The sequence below is a fragment of the Bufo bufo genome, chromosome 1 (assembly GCF_905171765.1).
Source record: "Bufo bufo chromosome 1, aBufBuf1.1, whole genome shotgun sequence".
Taxonomy (NCBI): domain Eukaryota; kingdom Metazoa; phylum Chordata; class Amphibia; order Anura; family Bufonidae; genus Bufo; species Bufo bufo.
Window position 1 is genome coordinate 320,535,819 of NC_053389.1, and position 20,213 is coordinate 320,556,031.

The 20,213-nt window shown below is 46.9% G+C and overlaps 1 protein-coding gene and 1 pseudogene across 1 annotated transcript; one reads left to right on the forward strand and one right to left on the reverse strand.

Moving 5' to 3' along the window:
- Positions 1 to 352: 352 nt before the first annotated feature.
- PTTG1 (PTTG1 regulator of sister chromatid separation, securin) lies at positions 353 to 8,015 on the forward strand. Its single transcript, XM_040415663.1, has 6 exons — positions 353 to 414; positions 2,251 to 2,342; positions 2,744 to 2,913; positions 4,672 to 4,747; positions 5,138 to 5,290; positions 7,889 to 8,015. Exons 2-6 carry the CDS (start codon positions 2,264 to 2,266, stop codon positions 7,963 to 7,965), a joined length of 555 nt encoding a protein of 184 aa, XP_040271597.1. The 5' UTR covers positions 353 to 414; positions 2,251 to 2,263; the 3' UTR covers positions 7,966 to 8,015.
- A 6,153-nt stretch (positions 8,016 to 14,168) lies between these two features.
- LOC121009482 lies at positions 14,169 to 15,455 on the reverse strand (annotated as a pseudogene).
- Positions 15,456 to 20,213: the final 4,758 nt, after the last annotated feature.

Genomic DNA, 20,213 nt, shown 5'->3' on the forward strand with positions numbered 1-20,213 from the left:
TACAGAAAATCGCGCCGATACCGCAGCCCCTCACGTGCACGCTCATTACACTTGTATGTATACATTATAACAGGGATCAGCAACCTCCGGCACTCCAGATGTTCTGAAACTACAACTCCCAGAATGCTCTATTAACTTCTATGTGAGTTGTCAGAGCAGCCGACCATGTTTGCATGCTGGGAGTTGTAGTTTCACAGCAGCTGGAGTGCCGAAGGTTGCTGATCCCTGCATTATAAGTATCAGGGATGACGTCACTTTTCTCTATCCAATCAGAACAGTCCGTCTGTGGCTGAACTAGTTATCCAATCAGCTTACAGCAGCGAGGGAGACCAACCAATGAGGACGCGGTGTTTTTATTTAAAAGCTGGTGCCGGGAAACAGCGGTAGCGTTCAGTGTGGCTGATCTGGCTGTGTGTGTGGTAAGCGGGTACTGTGGGGCTCCGGGAAACTACAACTCTCAGTATGTCACCCATTCACTGCAGGCTGTGACCGGCTGACTTCTTCCGGTGTTGTGGCGGAGCTCCGTGTGCTTCTGCCTGTCTGATATTCAGGGACGGAGCTTTCCCGGAGGTGGAAAGGGGAGCTCCTCAGTGGTCCCTCATTTCTCTGCATCTTCTTTCTGTTTAACCTCCTCACCGACTGGGACAGTTATGGGGGTGCACTTACCTGCTCCCTCGGTCCACTACTATCTTCACTGCGCTTCAGTCCTCACATGTGAACACTGGCATCATGTCAGCCGCTGCAGCCACTGTCTGCAGTGGTGCCAGTTACCCTGGGCACTGTCTGCAGTGGTGCCAGTTACCCTGGGCACTGGTGCAGTTAAATATAAAGTCGGAAACTCCATTTTAAGGCATGTTCTATTGTGCTGCTTCTGGGGTCCCAGACCCCCACTGAGCACTAGTGTGCCTGTAGCATGTTCCTGGCTGCTGCACCCCTCAGATGCCCATTACCTTGCCTGGATAGGTGTGATTTGTCTGGAAGGGTCCATAAACTGAAGATAATGGGGGGAGAATCTGGTGCAAAGGAGAACTGTCTTGGTTGTCCCTAGTGACCAATCAGATCCCACCTTTGCCTGAGTCCTGGAATCTGACTGCTATGGCGGTTGAGCCTGTTCTCGATGACTTGCGGTGCATAGTATGCTGGGTGTTACTGGGATAGCTGCTGCCCCACACTGTCTATATGCCAGTATTACTGGATCCAGAGAGCTCTAGTATACTGCCGGGGCTCATAATGGCAGTGTGATGGCTTGTTAGTGACACATCCATGAATGTTTCATCTGTGAAGTGTCAGTGAATACTGAAATCTGCACATATGTAAAGCTACTTAGTTTTCTGGTATTGAGTTCTGTCTTCGTGGCTCAGTACTGGGGAAAATAACTGATCAGTTTTATCCCCATGCATTCTGAATGGAGAGCAATCCGTTCAGGCTGCATCAGGTCAGTCTTAGACGTGTGAATGGACCCTTAATGTGTCCGCACCCGTTCCACAATTCTGCAGACCTATCCATTCTCTATGGGGCAGGAATGGATGCGGACAGCACGGTGTGCTATCTGCATTTCCGGAGCGTGTCTCTCCCCCCCCCCCCCAATCTTCCGTCTGCAGCTCTGGAAAAAACTAGGACATGTCTGCAAGAATAGGCAGTTCTATGGGGGTGCTGGCCGGGTGTATTGTGGATCTGCAATTTGCGGATTCGCAATACACTACGGATGTGTGAATGGACCCTTATGGTATTTGGCCAGAGAATGCTGCGATATCTTCTCCGGGTGAAGTTCTGCAATACTTGCTGGATCTGGCATTAAATTCTATTGAAATGTATTAATGCCGGATCCGGTCCCAAGTGTTCAGGAAATTACTGTTTTGACGGATCAAAAATACCGGATCAGTTTTTCCGGATGACACCGGAGAGATGGATCCTCAATGCATTTGTCATACGGATCTGGCAATCCATGTGCAGACAGAACTGCCTGCCGGAGTCTTCTGATGCTAGTGTGAAAGTACCCTAACCCCCGGGAAACAGTGCTGTTCTGACATGCAGGTACCAGGCAGTTTCTTTATTTATTTATTTATTTTTACAATGTGGCTCATTAACCCCTTGTGTTCTGTATAGTGGGAATGATTAAATGAATTTCAGCCAGCTCCAATAAACCATGTCTGAGCTGCACTGTGCGCCAGCACCCTTCTAGTACCCGTTCTGGGGTATTGGGTGGTGTCGCATGCTGGAGCGGGCCTCATACTTTAAATTTTGTCTTTAGATTTGGTCTAAAATGGCAACCATGATCTTCATTGACCAAGAGAACAATGTTGCTTCTACACTGCTGTCTAAGGAGCGTGTAAAAGGTGCAGGTAAGTAGTTCTCTGAAGGACTTGCCTACTGGGATCCTTGTGACTTTCTAGTCTGTAGTGCTAGGGGGACACTTATGTGGTTCTATCTCCTTATCTGACTCTAAGCTCCACTGTAACTACACTATCTGCTGTAGATGATGTGGGGCAGGCTGCAGTACTTGCTGATGGACAAACAGTCTTCTCATGGCCTTGCCCCATCCCTAACACTTCTGAGGGGCTTGCTATGTTTGACACTGAGCCCCATTCTTCTAGCTCATGAAGGCTGCAGTACTGCTGAAGGTGGGCTATACTGGACATGTGGGTCTGCCTCACTGACCTGATGGGATATGGAGGGCAAAAGTCTGCTATTTGGATGTGAAATGGAGATGTACTATGATACTGACTTGTCCATCTTTCTAAAGGAAAGCGGGTTGTCAGAAGCCACCAGGGCAAAGTATTTGGTTCTGCATCAGGAGAAAAGGCATCAAGAAAAGCTCTGGGGATTGTGAACAAGCAGGTGACAACCCAGAAGACGGCGCAGTGTCTGAAAGGAGACCTTAAAGTGAAGAATCCTGGACCAGCTGCTAGAAAGGTAAACGTCTCGTGTACAGAAGGGGCCCCAGGAGCTCGAGATGGAGCTTAATGGTGTAGTAGCCATACAGCTGCAGTCACATCTGACTGTTCCTATTCTCCAGAACAGTGGGGGAACAGTCATATGAAGGACAGCGCCTAAGGGATCCCATTCACTATAATTCAGTCTGCAGTTTTTACCTGACAAAATGGCGTAGCATCGCTTGCCATAGTCCTGCTTCATTCACTGAAGTGACTGGGGCTCTGACTCCAGATACTATGGCCTCTAGTAGACTTAAACGGCATGTGATTGGGGAGATTGGGCTGAGTAACTGGACCTTCTTAAAATTAGTAATGTTAAAGGGTTTCTGTCACCTGAAAAATGGGTATGAAGCTGGAAAACATTAGCGACGTGCTAATGTCAGCTGAACATAACTATATTAGTGCCATCTCATTGCCTGCCGTCGTCTTTGAGAAAAATGAACTTGTATAATATGCTAATTAGCCTCTGAGTGGGGGGGCATTGCCCCTGCACCTATAGGCTCCATTTGCCCACCTTGTCACGCCCTTCTCTTGACAGGGCAACGCTGCTCTCCTCTCGCCAGCCGTGTCTGCAGTGTAAATCTTGTGCCAATCAGTATTCGGCACAGTGAGGGAAGGACGCTCAGCGGCTGCTGGCTTCCTTACTGCCGACTACTGAACGGTGTAAGACTTAGGCTACTTTCACACCTGCGTTGGGTGCGGATCCGTCTGGTATCTGCACAGACGGATCCGCACCTATAATGCAAACGCTTAGATCCGTTCAGAACGGATCCGTTTGCATTACCATGAACAAAAAAAAAAAAAAAATTATTTTTTTTTGTTCATGATAATGCAAACGCATCCGTTTTGACTTTACATTGAAAGTCAATGGGGGACGGATCCGTTTGAAAATTGAGCCATATTGTGTCAACTTCAAACGGATCCGTCCCCATTGACTTACATTGTAAGTCTGGACGGATCCGTTTGCCTCCGCACGGCCAGGCGGACACCCGAACGCTGCAAGCTGCGTTCAGGGGTCCGCCTGCTGAGCGGAGGACAAACGGTGCCAGACTGATGCATTCTGAGCGGATCCGCATCCACTCAGAATGCATTAGGGCTGGACGGATCTGTTCGGGGCCGCTTGTGAGAGCCTTCAAACGGAGCTCACAAGCGGAGCCCCGAACGCTAGTGTGAAAGTAGCCTTACACTGCAGACACTGCCAGCAGGAGGAGAGCAGCGCTGCCCTGGCCCTGTCCTTCAAGAGAAGGGCGTAAAAAGGTGGGCAAACAGAGCCTCTATGAGCAGGTGCAATCCCCCCCCCCCCCCCCCCTTCCCTGCTCCTCAAGGCTATCTGGTATATTAACGGCGGCAGGCAGTGAGATGGCACTAATAGTTATGTTCAGCTGACATTAGCACATGGCTGTCAGCCAGCTTAATACCCAATTTCCAGTTGACAAACCCTTTAATTCCCCTTATGAGGATTACCAAGTCTCATCGTGGCTCACCTTCTCCCTGGCCGTAGAGTGGGCTGCTCTGCAATTGGACAGTCGCGGAAGGGGGGGGGAGGGAGAGGTGCAGTCTTCTCCCTGAACCAATGGTACTAATTAACATGTTGGGCACCAGAACACAGCTCATGGATGTCCAACGGAGGGGGCTATCTGAAAAGGCAATAGCTTCAGCAGGCAGACTGCTTACTAATGTACCAGTTAAAAAAAAAAAATGACCATGACAGGTCCTAACTTTAGGTTTTCTCCACTAGGTTTCAGAAGCGCCTCTTAAGCCTGGCCTGCAGTGCTACCCTGAAATCGAAACCTTTGTTCCCTACAATCCTGCAGGTACTTCTCTCACTAATAGTGTCCTACCTGTTAGCGCCATGGAGCTATGCTGCAATATCAGACAGAAGACCGCAGCTAGGTTTCTGTATTTAAGCCGGGTGGCTCAGTGTCTTGCACTGTAACACATGGGTCCCAGGTTTGAATCCCTGGAGGTTGAGGTGTTTTCAGGCACCCTTTCTTCCACACTCCAGTATAAAGGGTTATCCCCATCTGGGACATTTATGGCATAAATTTCACTTGGTAGTTCTGAAAATGGCTGGCTGGTGTGCTTCAGCTATTGTGTTCACAGGTTTATTGACTTTCCTGGTGCAGCCAACTGCTTTTCATGCTGTTGCCTAATATAATAGGAGGAACCTATGCTGTGTAGAGTAACTTTACTTTGTTTTGTAGACTTTGAAACCTTTGATGTCCCAGAAGAACACAAACTGAGTCATCTTTCCCTTACTGGTGTTGATCTTCTGGTGAATGATGCTAAGACGTTTGACTCGCTAATAAGTCTAGAACCAGCCCTAATGGAGATGCCTGCTTTTAGCTGGGATTCAGGTTAGTTGCATTGCAGTCATACCGACCCATGGGGTGTCCAGGTTATTTTGACTAATCCCAATAACCTTTTAGAAGCCTACAACCACCAGAATAATGGGATTGCACAAAGGCTTCTGAAAGTGTCGCTCTGTCTCACTGGAGTGCTGCCGTGTTCAGATCTTTGCACACATTTCCACAAATAAGGGGATTTTAAAGGCTTCACAGTATGTCTAGACTTCAATTGTTTTGCTATGGCTGGCTTCATACACTGTTGCTGTGTGAACCAGTATCTGTATTTAAAGGGTTTCTATCACTTCGTATGACATAATTAGCTCTCAGACACTAGTGATCCGCTATTGTCTGCTCTGGCCAACCATCCTAATATAACAGCTTTTGGGGCAGCCGTTTTGCTAAAAAAACTAACTTTTATAAATATGCTAATGAGCCTCTAGGTGCTATGTGGGCGTCATTAGCACCTAGAGGCTCCGTCTACCTTCATACACAGCCACCGCCCAGCGCGTCCCTCCAGCCCGCCCATCTCCTGCTGAATGCGATCCTCCGTGTGACGCAACGGACGAATTCTCACGCATGCGCTGTGCGCGGCTGTATTCGGCGCATGCGCAGTGAATGTCTGACCGCTTCCCTGCTCAGACATCTCCACTGCGCCTGTTCCTTGGAGCACTATGACGTCATCGGCGCAGGCGCAGTGGAGATGTCTGAGCAGGGAAGCGGTCAGACATTCACTGCGCATGCGCCGAATACAGCCGCGCACGGCGCATGCGCGAGAATTCGTCCGTTGCGTCACACGGAGGATCGCATTCAGCAGGAGATGGGCGGGCTGGAGGGACGCGCTGGGCGGTGGCTGTGTATGAAGGTAGACGGGGCCTCTAGGTGCTAATGACGCCCACATAGCACCTAGAGGCTCATTAGCATATCTATAAAAGTTAGTTTTTTTAGCAAAACGGCTGCCCCAAAAGCTGTTATATTAGGATGGTTGGCCAGAGCAGACAATAGCGGATCGCTAGTGTCTGAGAGCTAATTATGTCATACGAAGTGATAGAAACCCTTTAATACCATTCAGAGCTGAGACCACTTCTGACATGTGCCTGCTATTCAATACTGCAGCTGCCTACTAGTGCTTGCTGGGATCAGAGGTGGCTCTGATCAGGTCCTCAGATGCCATGATCGGTAGGAACCAGCCAGGGGCTCTGCCCTCTGATCAGGGCTCTGTGGTGATGGTGTGGCTCTGATCAATTAGAGCCTGGGGCCTTGTGAAGACTCCACACTCTACCATTGACTGCCTGCAGCACAGCTTAAGGGCTCATGTGCACAACAGTATTTTGCGTTCGGTATACTGGCTGTTTTTTGAGTTCAGTATGCGGTACATATACTGAACCATTCATTTCAATGGTTCAGCAAAAAAACTGGTGTATCCTTGTGCATTCTATTTCAGTATTTCCGTACCGTGAAAAGATAAAACATGTCCTATTCTTGCCTGCAAATCACTGTGCTTGGCTCCATTCAAGTAAATGGGTCTGTAAAAAACGGAACACATACGGAAATGCATCCATATGTATTCCGTATCCATTCCATTATTGATGAACCATCTATTGAAAATGTGATGCTAGCCCCAATTTTTTATATGTAATTACTGTATACGGAAAAACGGACCGCAAAACACTGAAAAAGCCATACTGTTGTGTGCATGACCCCTAACTGCAAGTATCAAAATCCCCTGTGCTGCAGTAGTTATCAGAGTTAATATTAAAGTACTCCAAGGCAAGAGACATGTGAGTTGAATGTAAACTTTCATTGTCAGTGAGGTCCTATTCTAGCCTCTGACAGGATTGCACAGGATTATAATTCATGATTCTGTGTAACCCCTAAAGTTATAAAGTCTACTGAATTACACCTGTCAGATTTCAAAACTTTCACAAGAGTCCATTGCAGGAATTGTGCTGTGTGAATGATCCTTCATTGATCCTCAGGAGCACATGGCATTATGATTTACAATGCTATGCCTCTGCTTGACATTACTACTTCAAAATCATACTGACAAGCTTTAGGTCAGTGATGCTGTAGGAGGAGATAGGCCAGAGGCACATTAGAGCATGATTCCCACAACGGACTTGCTTGTGTGAAACGGCCCTAAGGGTTACACAGCATTATAAATCAGAATGCTGTGCAGTTCTGTCAGGGGCAAGGACAGGACCTCTCGCTGACGCATGTTGAGTTTATTGCTTTTAAGTCCTCTTTCACACGGCCATATTGCAGGCCTGCAATACACGGTGCACTGGCTGTGTGCCTTCCGCTTCACTGATGCGGACCGATTCACTTGAATGGGTCCATAAATTCAGAGGTGCAGAACAGAAGCACTGAGTGGTTCCGTGCTTCTGTTTTGTAAAAAGATAGAACTTCCGTACATTTCACAAAAAGATCACGGACCCCACCAAAATGAATGGGTCCACATGCAGCTGGCTCAGTCGGTGCCCGTGAATTGCAGTCCACAGCATGGGCATGGCAGGACAACCTCTGTATGGAAGAGGCCCAACTCGTGTGTCTGGCCTACAGGTCAGATGTACTACGTGGAAACCTACATTAAATGTGCTTCTGTTCCAGATGCTGACAGTCTGCCATCTTTCCTTGCCACTTTGGAGGAGATCACAGTGGACATGCCTCCAATGCTTCAGTGTTAAAACATTTTATTTCATTGCACTTTGTTTAATAAAGGTTTTTAATTTATTTTATATTGTGTCCAATGCTTGTATGTTAAAGGCAATCCACAAGATGGATTTCATCTGGGAAAGGTTTTCCAACTAAATCTGCTAAACAGGATTTCATGAATGCAGAAGTCCACACTGCAATATTTTTTTTTTTGACTAATGTACCTCTTCTGGAGCCCTTGATGCAAAAATGTAGGCAATGCGCATGCAATTGTTAGGTCTCGTGCATAGGGCGGTTTACAAAGCACGGATCCACCCCATTGAAATGACTGTTTTTGGGAACAGTAAGTTTGTACATGAGCCCTTAGACTGCAGCTTTTAGAACATATATTCTAATATCTTGATGCATTCTGTATACACTGACATGGTACTGATGGCTTTAGTCTAAGATTGGTGTCACACTACATGGCTGGCCAAATGCTCATTGTCACGATCCCCTCTCTGGTCGCGTCACTGGGGTGAATTATACTAGTGAGCTCATCAAGTTACCACAGAAATTCCCACCCACCTATTCTAGATGATGGAATTATGCTAACTTACTCCCCTAGATTCTAACACCCAAATATTTTCTATCACAATAGCTGCCACCACCTTTACTATAAGGCAATAGGGGCCTATACTCAGATATTCTCTCAACCCAAATTTAACACAGGTTATCTATATGGGACCTAAAATCCTCTGAAACATTACTGGTAACATTATTCCCTCCAAAAGAGCAAGTTCTATAAGACCAAGGAAGGGACTTATTAATGTTTACACTTAATACACAATAGTGCAGTGCAATACAAAAAGTGTCAGATAAAAAATATACTTACAATGCAGTAAAACAGATAAAATAAAAAGGTAAAATACAGAATATTGGCTTACTGAGACGCGGCAGTTAGTCTGGCTGTGGGGACAGCTGAAGATATGGGCAGTCACTCCAAACGATGTGGATCCCCAAAATGGTTGACAATTACCTGTTCCCAAACACCCATTTTTATCCCCTCTCAGCCGAGGGGTGGGCGGTGAGGGAACCTCCCTCCTTTAGGTCTGGCCTTCTGGCACGTCTGATATTCAGGTTTCTGCCCCACCTTTCCAGTAGACTGACAGGTGGCAATATGAATCGCGGCAATTCCTCGCTGTATGACAGGGACTGTGGGTACAGGTATTGTCCCATAATCTGAGTCGCTTTGTCCCGGTCATACTGGCACAAAATGTGATTGAGTTATGAAGGCTAGATCCTGAATACCGAGAAATGCCTCCTGTCCAGTATGGCGCACAGACTCTGCCCGAAGCCCATGTCAGGCTAAACACAATTATTAGGGTTCTGAGGGTGTGGGTGCCATGAGGTCGGAGTTATGGCTTATGATATTATTTCATTCATCTACTGAATGGGTTAGACCACCCACTGGTCTAGCAGCCAACATGTCTAGGGTGGCTGTGCATTTTAAGTATCCCCCTCCCAGGTCTTCATTAGGATGTCCAAATGGTTTTCAATTAGCAGGCCTGTGCTAAATGGGGGGCTTCCTCTGATAATGTGGAGTTTCTCACCTAGTCTTCAGACGCGCTGGCATCGAGAGGCACCATTTGCTTAACCACCTCCCTAACGCACGGATGCGTCCGGAAGGTGGTTGATTCATTCCTCCTGGACGCATCCGTGCGTCATCTCGCGAGATTTCCTGTGAATGCGCGCACACAGGCACGGAAGGTAAGAGTGGATCTCCAGCCTGCCAGCGGCGATCGTTCGCTGGCAGGCTGGAGATGTGTTTTTTTTTTTTTTAACCCCTAACAGGTATATTAGACGCTGTTATGATAACTGCGTCTAATATACCTGCTACCTGGTCCTCTGGTGGTCCCCTTTGTTTGGATCGACCACCAGAGGACACAGGTAGCTCAGTAAAGTAGCACCAACCACCACTACACCCCCCCCCTCCCACCGTCACTTATTCACCCCATATAGACTCTCTGATCACCCCCCTGTAAGGCTGCATTCAGACGTCCATATGAATTTTACGGATCCGCTGATAGATGGATCGGATCCGCAAAACACATACGGACGTCTGAATGGAGCCTTACAGAGGAGTGATCAATGACTGAGGTGATCACCCCATATAGACTCCCTGATCACCCCCCTGTCAGGCTGCATTCAGATGTCCGTATGATTTTTACGGATCCACTGATACATGGATCCGCAAAACACATACGGACATCTGAATGGAGCCTTATAGGGGGGTGATCAATGACAGGGGGGTGATCACCCCATATAGACTCCCTGATCACCCCCCTGTCAGGCTCCATTCAGACATTTTTTTGGCCCAAGTTAGCGGAAATTATTATTTTTTTTCTTACAAAGTCTCATATTCCACTAACTTGTGTCAAAAAATAAAATCTCACATGAACTCACCATACCCCTCACGGAATCCAAATGCGTAAAATTTTTTAGACATTTATATTCCAGACTTCTTCTCACGCTTTAGGGCCCCTAGAATGCCAGGGCAGTATAAATACCCCACATGTGACCCCATTTCGGAAAGAAGACACCCCCAGGTATTCCGTGAGGGGCATATTGAGTCCATGAAAGATTGAAATTTTTGTCCCAAGTTAGCGGAAAGGGAGACTTTGTGAGAAAAAAAATAAATAAATCAATTTCCGCTAACTTGTGCCAAAAAAAAAAAAATTCTATGAACTCGCCATGCGATGTCGTTTTTTTTGCAAAATTTTACAACTGAAAGTGAAAAATGTCATTTTTTTTCAAAAAAATCGTTAAATTTCGATTAATAACAAAAAAATTAAAAATGTCAGCAGCAATGAAATACCACCAAATGAAAGCTCTATTAGTGAGAAGAAAAGGAGGTAAAATTCATTTGGGTGGTAAGTTGCATGACCGAGCAATAATCGGTGAAAGTAGTGTAGGTCAGAAGTGTAAAAAGTGGCCTGGTCTTTCAGGGTGTTTAAGCTATGGGGGCTGAGGTGGTTAATAGATCAATTAGCTACTGCTATACAATTAGCTATTGATAATGTAAGTTTAGTAGAATATTAGGTCTATCTGTCTATTCACCTAAGATTTCGTTACACCTCCCCCTTCAAGACATGGCATGGGATCATTGATTTAGCAATCAATATCACAAGCCATGCTCAGCCCTAACATTTCCTCTACGTCCTCCTTCATGTCCGCTCTCACCTCCTATGGAGACTCGATAGGCTGTTTGTCTAATTGGCAGATGATCCCCAGTGTCCACGTGGTGAGTGGCCAGGGGAGTCCTTCCAGGTCTCCCTGTAGAAGTGTTGAGAAAGGGGTTAAGTACCTCCCACAGCTGGGATTTCTGAAACTCTGACAGCTGTGAGCTAATTACAGCATCCTCAAGGGAACCTACCGCCTGTGCTGCAGCCACTACATCAGGCAGGGTGTTACTTCCCCTCCTCTGGTAAATTGCAGGACGGATGTATCCCTGTCAAGATGCGCCTTGATCATATTCACATGAAAGACTTTGTGTTTCTTGCAAACATGATCGATCGTGACTACATAGTCCACATCATTTTAAGCTTTCATGAGTGGGGTATGGGCCTTCCCATGCCGCCTGGAGTTTGTTCTGGGTCATAGGGACCAGTATCCATATCTTCTGACCCACCTCGTACACCCTCTCCCTGGCATTTCTATCGTACCACCTCTTTTGATGCGCCTGTGCCTGAACCATGTTCTCATGTACAATACCAGTCAGTTCCTGCATTCTTTCCCTGAATTTTAGGACATAGTCGATTACAGAGACTTTGGGTGAAACCAATTCTCCCTCCCATGATTCCTTCAGGAGATCTAGGGGCCCCCGTATCATCCTCCCCATACAGGAGCTCAAAGGGTGAGAAACCCGTTGAGACCTGTGGTACCTCTCTGTAGGCAAATAGCAGGTGCGGTAGATAACGCTCCCAGTCTCGCCCATGGGTATCTGTTAGGGGGGGAATATTAATCACCAATATTTATGCAAATATCGATAATTAATATTCATAAATGGGAGGAGCCGTCTATTGATGACTCCGCCCATTTATACCTAAATAAACATAAAACACTACTGATTACCTCTGATTGCATATACACTACACTGAACTACACTACGTGCGACTTACTATCACTACACTACGGCGGCGACTAGTAAAAACACCATACACTGTATTATGAACAATAAGGAATTTTTATTACACAATACAATTATACAAGTCTAACAATATGAGGGGATATGAGGGATCTACAATCCTGGGGGAACACAGGGGATATTAGGATTATAGGGGGACTCAGGGCAGGAGAGGATAAGGGTAACCAAGGGTTATACAGGGGGTGACTGGGCTGCTTCCAGGGTACAGGCTCATCAAGGATTAATGCTCAGACATGAAGTCAGCAGCCAGGGGTTAGGGGATGGTTGGTACTCAGCCATTTTTCAGGGCCATGTGGCCTCTCTTCAGGGTGCAGCTCCCATGTTTGTCATTGCAGTCCAGGAATCCAAGAGCCAGCATGTCTGGGCTGCTGGGGGCTTTATAGCACAAAAGCAGCCCCCCTCCTCCTTCTTCAACAGGAGGGTGATGACATCATCGTGGGGTCGTGTGACGGAATGCTAGAGCTGAAACAAAGGACTTCCTGCACAAGCTGTAAGCCTCCCCCCAGCTGCTACAACATAACATCACCCACTCCGTCATAAACGAACCAGGCTGATCAATATATATATATATATATATATATGGACCGGCCCATGCAAAAGGGCCAATATACATGCATATATGTAAGGGCATATATACATATATATTTAAATCCAAACTTCCCTCAACAGTATCCACAAGCATTTTGAGGGTCCCGTTAAATCGCTCACAGAGACAGTTTGTCTGCGGATGATAGACTGGCTACCAGTTGTTGCACCTGTATTTTCTTACAGAGGTTCTGCAAAAGATTGGACATAAACTGGGTCCCCTGATCCATGAGCATCTCTCTGGGGAATCCTACACGGGAAAAGATGGTGAGAAGTGCATCTGCCACTTTGTCAGCCCTGACAGACGATAATGCGACGGCCTCTGGGTAACGTGTGGCATAATCCACGACCGTCAAGATGAAGCGTTTTCCTAAGCTGCTGGGTATGGCCAAGGGCCCCACAATATCCACAGCAATCCTCTGGAAAGGCTCCTCAATGATGGGCAAAGGGATGAGGGGGGCACGATGCACAGGTCCTGCCTTCCCCATCCTTTGGCACACAATACAGGAACGGCAGTAATCTGCCACATCATTCCCCAAACCAGGCAAGTAAAAGTTATGTTTTAGGGTCCATTCTGCGGAACGGAATTGTGGACCTATTCAATTCTATGGGGCAGCACGATGTGCTGCCCGGATACGGAATTGCGGATTCGCACTTCCGGGTCCGCAATTCCGATCCCGAAAAAAATTGCAATTGCGGACAAGAATAGGCATTTTCTATTACGTGGCGACGATGTGCGGTCCGCAAAATGCGGAACGCACATCGCCGATGTCAGTGTTTTGTGGATCCGCAAAACACACACGGACGTGTGAATGGACCCTTAAACGGCATTTCGTTTTACTTATCCCTAGGTACCCAGCTAGGGGTATCTCGTGGGTAATCCGTAGGAGTTGCTCCCGGAACTGCCGAGGTACCACTAGTTGCCTGTCTTTAAAGATATGCTGCTGGGGGCCAGTGGGAATACTTTGCCTATACAGCCTCTCTTGGTCCCAGGTTATGATTTCTTTGTCTTCCCCCTCAGGGGTCCGACCAGCCATCTCCTGCAGCTTCTGCAGACTGTCATTAGTGTGTAGGGCAGTGTGAAACAAGCGACGGTCTGCGTCTGTGCTGGTGGATAACACCACATTCTGACTAATCCTAGCCCCTGGCTGTGGACTGCCAGCTCGCTCCGTTTCTTCTATAGCCCAGACAGTAGGGGGCCCAGAACCCAGACCTGAGTTGGCCTCCTGGGCACTCTGACTGCGGGTTACAGAAGAAATGGACACATCCTTCTCCCCCTCTCGGTGCAAGAGGGTGGATGTGACAGGAACTTCATGCATCTTTATGGCATTTCCTGCCACTAAACTGCTACACAAGCCATTATCTTTTGATGAACATATATCACCTTCTACATTATTGTTAGTTATGCAAACTTCACCTAATGCATTGGTTACTACGTTCAGGTTATCACTAGACACAGTATCATTATGCAATTCTAACACATTGGTAAACACAGTTATCACATTTCATAGTGGGCACGGTCTCAATATCGCCATATGCGACTGGTGCCAACTCACATGGGGCTGCACGCTCGCCGGCGTCCTCCTCAATGTCTGAGGGAATATACCTGGAGACTAAACGTCCCAGATCAGTTCCTAGTAACACATTAGTGGTAATCTTATCTGTCACTTCCATCATTCCTCTTCCTGACCCCCAATCCAGGTAAATTCGGGCCATGAGTAATGCAGGGGTTAGACCTCCAACTCCAGCAATGGTTAGAGTTCTTCCGGGGATGAGGTCTTCTGAGTCGACAAGCTCTGGGTGCACGAGGGTCATCTCGAAACCAGTGTCCCTCAGTCCCATAGTGACTGTGTTGCCCACAGTGACCGCTTGTAAATTGTCACAAGATGTCCTCTGTTTCCCACCCACAAACAAGATGCTGGGGATGAAATAGATGGCTTGGGCAAATGGGTGGTTTTCCTCTCTTCTGTGCAAGCAGTGCTGATATGCTCGACTTGGTTGCACACATAACACCTGCGGTTATCCACAGCAGGCCTGGGGACTTGGGCAGGGGTAACTCCTGGAGATCTGCGAGTAGGGGTAAAGGTGTTAACAGGGGTTTTCCCCCCTTCCAACCTGGCACAGCAGACTTCCGTGCCTCTGGCACTCAACTGGCAGCATATACATCTGCAAACTGGGCTGCTTTATCCAGAGTCCTGGGCTCCCGTTCCAGAATAAACTGTCTCACTTCCATAGAACAGGTGTGGAGGAACTGGTCCAGGACCATCAGATCCTCCAGGTCTTCCAGAGTAGTAACACCCCATCCCTGGGTCCACTGTCTGAAATGGTTCCTACAGCCAGGTCTGAGTAGCTGTCAGTACCTGTGCGCTGCAAAGTCCTAAACTGTTTTCGGTATACATCTGGGGTAAGGTTAAACCGTTGGATTAAGGCCTTTTTAATAGCCTCATAATCTTGATCCATAGTCGCGGGCAATGCTGCAAACACCTCCAGTGCTTTGCCTCTTAGTCCTGGAGTAAAATACTTAGCCCATTCGGCAGGGGGTAGCTGGAATTGCCTGCAGACCTTTACAAAACTTTTGAGGAAAACATCCAGATCACTGTCTTTCTCCATGACAGGGAAGCGATCTAGATGAGGTTTAAGGGATACAGTGTCCGTGGACTCACCCTGGGGTGACGATGAAGCGCTTTGTAGCCGCATTTTGGTCAACCTTAGCTGGTACTCCCGCTCTGCTTGGCGTTCTGCAGCTTCTCGCTCTGCTTGGCACTCTTGCATCCATAGCTGCGCCCTCAGATTAGGATCACAGGCACCAATCTACTGGAGAATTAGAGGAAGAGAAGATTCCATACCGCTTTGAGCACTGGTTCTGTCCTGCCCGGCCAGTTCCTGGATAGGATCTTCTGTCTGTTCCTCAGAGGCTGAAGGTCCCTGCTCTGGTTCCATAGAACGATGGGACTGTGTATCAAACGCCATCAATGTTTGCATCAGCTCCACTTTGGTCTGGTTTGTTGTGTCCAGCCGTCTCTGCACAGAAGACCAGCAGTTCAGCTTTGGTCCTGTTCCTATACACACCTGCCATCCTAGCAGCGGTTTTCTTAAATAAAAGACAGGAAAGAAAACAAGAGAGGGGGGGGGGGGGGGGGGGGGTCTGTTCTGCACATATACACTCACCTAAAGAATTATTAGGAACACCTGTTCTATTTCTCATTAATGCAATTATCTAGTCAACCAATCACATGGCAGTTGCTTCAATGCATTTAGGGGGGTGGTCCTGGTCAAGACAATCTCCTGAACTCCAAACTGAATGTCAGAATGGGAAAAAAAGGTGATTTAAGCAATTTTGAGCGTGGCATGGTTGTCTGTGCCAGACGGGCCAGTCTGAGTATTTCACAATCTGCTCAGTTACTGGGATTTTCACGCACAACCATTTCTAGGGTTTACAAAGAATGGTGTGAAAAGGGAAAAACATCCAGTATGCGGCAGTCCTGTGGGAAAAAATGCCTTGTGGATGCTAGAGGTCAGAGGAGAATGGGCCGACTGATTCAAGATGATAGAAGAGCAACGTTGACTGAAATAACCACTCGTTACAGCCGAGGTATGCAGCAAAGCATTTGTGAAGCCACAACACGCACAACCTTGAGGCGGATGGGCTACAACAGCAGAAGACCCCACCGGGTACCACTTATCTCCACTACAAATAGGAAAAAGAGGCTACAATTTGCACAAGCTCACCAAAATTGGACTGTTGAAGACTGGAAAAATGTTGCCTGGTCTGATGAGTCTCGATTTCTGTTGAGACATTCAAATGATAGAGTCCGAATTTGGCGTAAACAGAATGAGAACATGTATCCATCCTCTGATGGCTACTTCCAGCAGGATAATGCACCATGTCACAAAGCTCGAATCATTTCAAATTGGTTTCTTGAACATGACAATGAGTTCACTGTACTAAAATAGCCCCCACAGTCACCAGATCTCAACCCAATAGAGCATCTTTGGGATGTGGTGGAACGGGAGCTTCGTGCCCTGGATGTGCATCCCTCAAATCTCCATCAACTGCAAGATGCTATCCTATCAATATGGGCCAACATTTCTAAAGAATGCTATCAGCACCTTGTTGAATCAATGCCACGTAGAATTAAATGGGTATTCCCATTTCATTAATTGCTGTTAATCAGTTTCCCCAAGTGTCCTTGAATAATCTTCTAAATAACTTCTATTTCCTAACTTGCATCGTTCTCCTGAAAAATCCCTTCATCTGCACCTGTGTTGTCTACCTGTATCCTCTGGTTACGGCCACATACTTGCGGGGCCTGTATGTGCCGCGCCTGCGCACAATGTCCTACCTTCTCCCCAGCCGGCCGCTCGAGAACGCGCACGCATGCCCAAAGAGATCACTTGTAAAGCAGCCGTGTCTGACCCTGCATGCTTGAGATAGTGCCGGGGAGAGAAACGGTCTGCCTGCCACGCTGCTGTCCTGCAGATGCTAGAGGAGGAAGGAGGGCCCTGGAAGACCACAGTGGCAGAGTTTAGGGATTGATATGCTCCCCTATTAGTCCCGGGCCGACTCCTTCTGGGCGCCGGAGCACACGGCGTCCTCGGTTGCTATGACGCCGTGCGCTCCCTCCTGCCGCCGGAATACAGTGATACACTCTTAGATCATAGCAGTGTATTACTGTTTTCCGGCAGCAGGAGGGAGCGCACGGCGTCATAGCAACCGAGGACTCCGTGCTCTCTGGTGCCCAGAAGGAGTCCAGGCGGCAATCCACAGATGCCCCCCCACCCCATAAGTGCCATCCACAGATGCCCCCACCCCATAAGTGCCATTCACAGATGCCGCCCGCCCCCCCCAAGCAGGGGGATGGGCATTACATACTCTGCAGGCTGCCAGAAGGATGACTCATCCACATGAACGAGCACGCAATGACTGAACTCTCAGGGTGAGTCATGAGGAGGCGTGGCCGGCCTTCACTCAACTGCCTGAGCCAAACCAGGAAGTTAACAGGACATCTACTGCTGGTAAGATTGAAAAAGCAAGATGGGACAACCCCTGTAAGGCAGTTCTGAAGGCAAAAGGGGGTCCAACACCGTATTAGTATGGTGCTCCTAATAATTCTTTAGGTGAGTGTATATGTTAACTGACAATTAGTATGCACTGAGTTCTTCCTTGTGAACTGTCGTATCCTTCCCAAGGATACTCCAGCCCTTAAGTGTAAGGGTTAATTTATTAAACCACTTAACGTCTATAACAGTGTAAAAACAAGAACACTATCCCACCACTTGCCACTAATCTGTCACGATCCCCTCTCTCTGGTCGCGTCACTGGGGTGAATTATACTAGTGAGCTCATCAAGTTACCACAGAAATTCCCACACACCTATTCTAGATGATGAAATTATGCTAACTTACTCCCCTAGATTCTAACACCCAAATATTTTCTATCACAATAGCTGCCACCACCTTTACTATAAGGCAATAGGGGCCTATACTCAGATATTCTCTCAACCCAAATTTAACACAGGTTATCTATATGGGACCTAAAATCCTCTGAAACACTACTGGTAACGTTATTCCCTCCAAAAGAGCAAGTTCTATAAGACCACAAGGAAGGGACTTATTAATGTTTAAATTTAATACACAATAGTGCAGTGCAATACAAAAAGTGTCAGATAAAAGATAAAAATATACATACAATTACAATGCAGTAAAACAGATAAACTAAAAGGGGTAAAATACAGAATATTGGCTTACTGAGATGCAGCAGTTATATTCCGGCTGTGGGGACAGCTAAAGATATGGGCAGTCACTCCAAACGATGTGGATCCCCAAAATGGCTGACAATTACCTGTTCCCAAACACCCATTTTTATCCCCCCCTCAGCCGAGGGGTGGGCTGTGAGGGAACCTCCCTCCTTTAGGTCCAGCCTTCTGGGACGTCTGATATTATTCAGGTTTCTGCCCCACCTTCCCAGTAGACTGACTGAGGTGGCAATATGAATTACGGCGATTCCTCGCTGTATGACAGGGACTGCGGGTACAGGTATGATCCCATAATCTGAGTCGCTTCGTCCCGCTCATACAGGCACCAAATGTGATCGAGTTATGAATTCCAGAAGGCTAGATCCTGAATACCGAGAAATGCCTCCTGTCCAGTATGGTACGCATAGACTCTGCCCGAAGCCCATGTCAGGCTAAACACAATTATTAGGGTTCTGAGGCTGTGGGTGCCATGAGGTCGGAGTTATGGCTTCTGATATTATTTCATTCATCTACTGAATGGGTTAGACCACCCACTGGTCTAGCAGCCAACATATCTAGGGTGGCTGTGCATTTTAAGTATTCCCCTCCCAGGTCTTCATTAGGATGTCCAAATGGTTTGCACTTAGCAGGCCTGTGCTAAATGGGGGGCTTCCTCTGATAATGTGGAGTTTCTCACCTAGTCTTCAGACGCGCTGGCATCGAGAGGCACCATTTGCATTTGCTTAATAGATCAATTAGCCACTGCTATACAATTAGCTATTAATAATGTAAGTTTAGGAAAATATGAGATCTATCTATCTGTCTGTCTATTCACCTCAGATTTCGTTACACTCATTCAGATATATAGGTGGTCTCTTGACTACCTGATACATGTAACCTTATCTGGGCGTGTGTCCTGTAGGGACAGAGCTGTTGCCAAACGCTTGACTCTCCAAATAAAGGCATTGGCATACTACGGTTGTCATTTTTGATCCTTCACTTAGATAACTTGTTTCTGTATGAACCAAGAAATTATCTTTTACAGTAGGAAAGAGCTGAGCAAGTGATAATAGAAATGTTTCCCAATCAAAATGTAACCATAGAGTTCTGACTATATAGTGTTTCCATAGTGGCTGTAAGAAATAAGTGTGGTCTACATGATTCATCTACAGCACATGCTGAATCACACTTGTGGGAAAAATGATGAAGTGGAATATATCAAATATTGTGTTGGTTCACAGCTGTCCAAGCCTCTGTCGCAGGTTCTGTTAAAGCAGAATAGTTCCGTAGTTAATACGCTTGAAAAAAGATTGAAATCCATAAAGTTCAACCAAGGGATAGGTGGGGATGCGAATCCCAGAAGGAAGTGCCTCTGATTTTCTACACATTTTTATAAGCAATGTCATTTACTTAAGAATTTATCTAAACCCTTTTTAAAACTGTCCACTGTTCCTGCTGTGACCACGTCCTGAGAAAGTCTATTCCACAGATTCACAGTTCTTACAGTAAAGAAGCTTTGAGGCTTCCGGAGACTGAACTTTTTCTTCAGTCAGAGGCAGTGCCCCTTTTCTCCATATATTTGTATGGCCCATTTCTATATTTGTATAGGTTAATCATGTACCCCCCCCCCCCCCCCTCCTTAGACATATCTTCTCGAAGCAAAATAAATTCAATTCTTTTAATCTTTCTTCATAACTAAGACCCTCCATGCCCCTTATTTTAGTTGCTCTCATCTGTACTTTTTCCAGCTGTAGTGCGTCCTTTCTATGGACTG

Coding starts and splice junctions, on each gene's coding strand:
- PTTG1 (XM_040415663.1), top strand. CDS start 2,264: ATGGCAACCATGATCTTCATTGACCAAGAGAACAATGTTGCTTCTACA. Junction 2,343..2,743: donor GGAGCGTGTAAAAGGTGCAG/GTAAGTAGTTCT, acceptor ATCTTTCTAAAG/GAAAGCGGGTTGTCAGAAGC. Junction 5,291..7,888: donor TGCTTTTAGCTGGGATTCAG/GTTAGTTGCATT, acceptor CTTCTGTTCCAG/ATGCTGACAGTCTGCCATCT.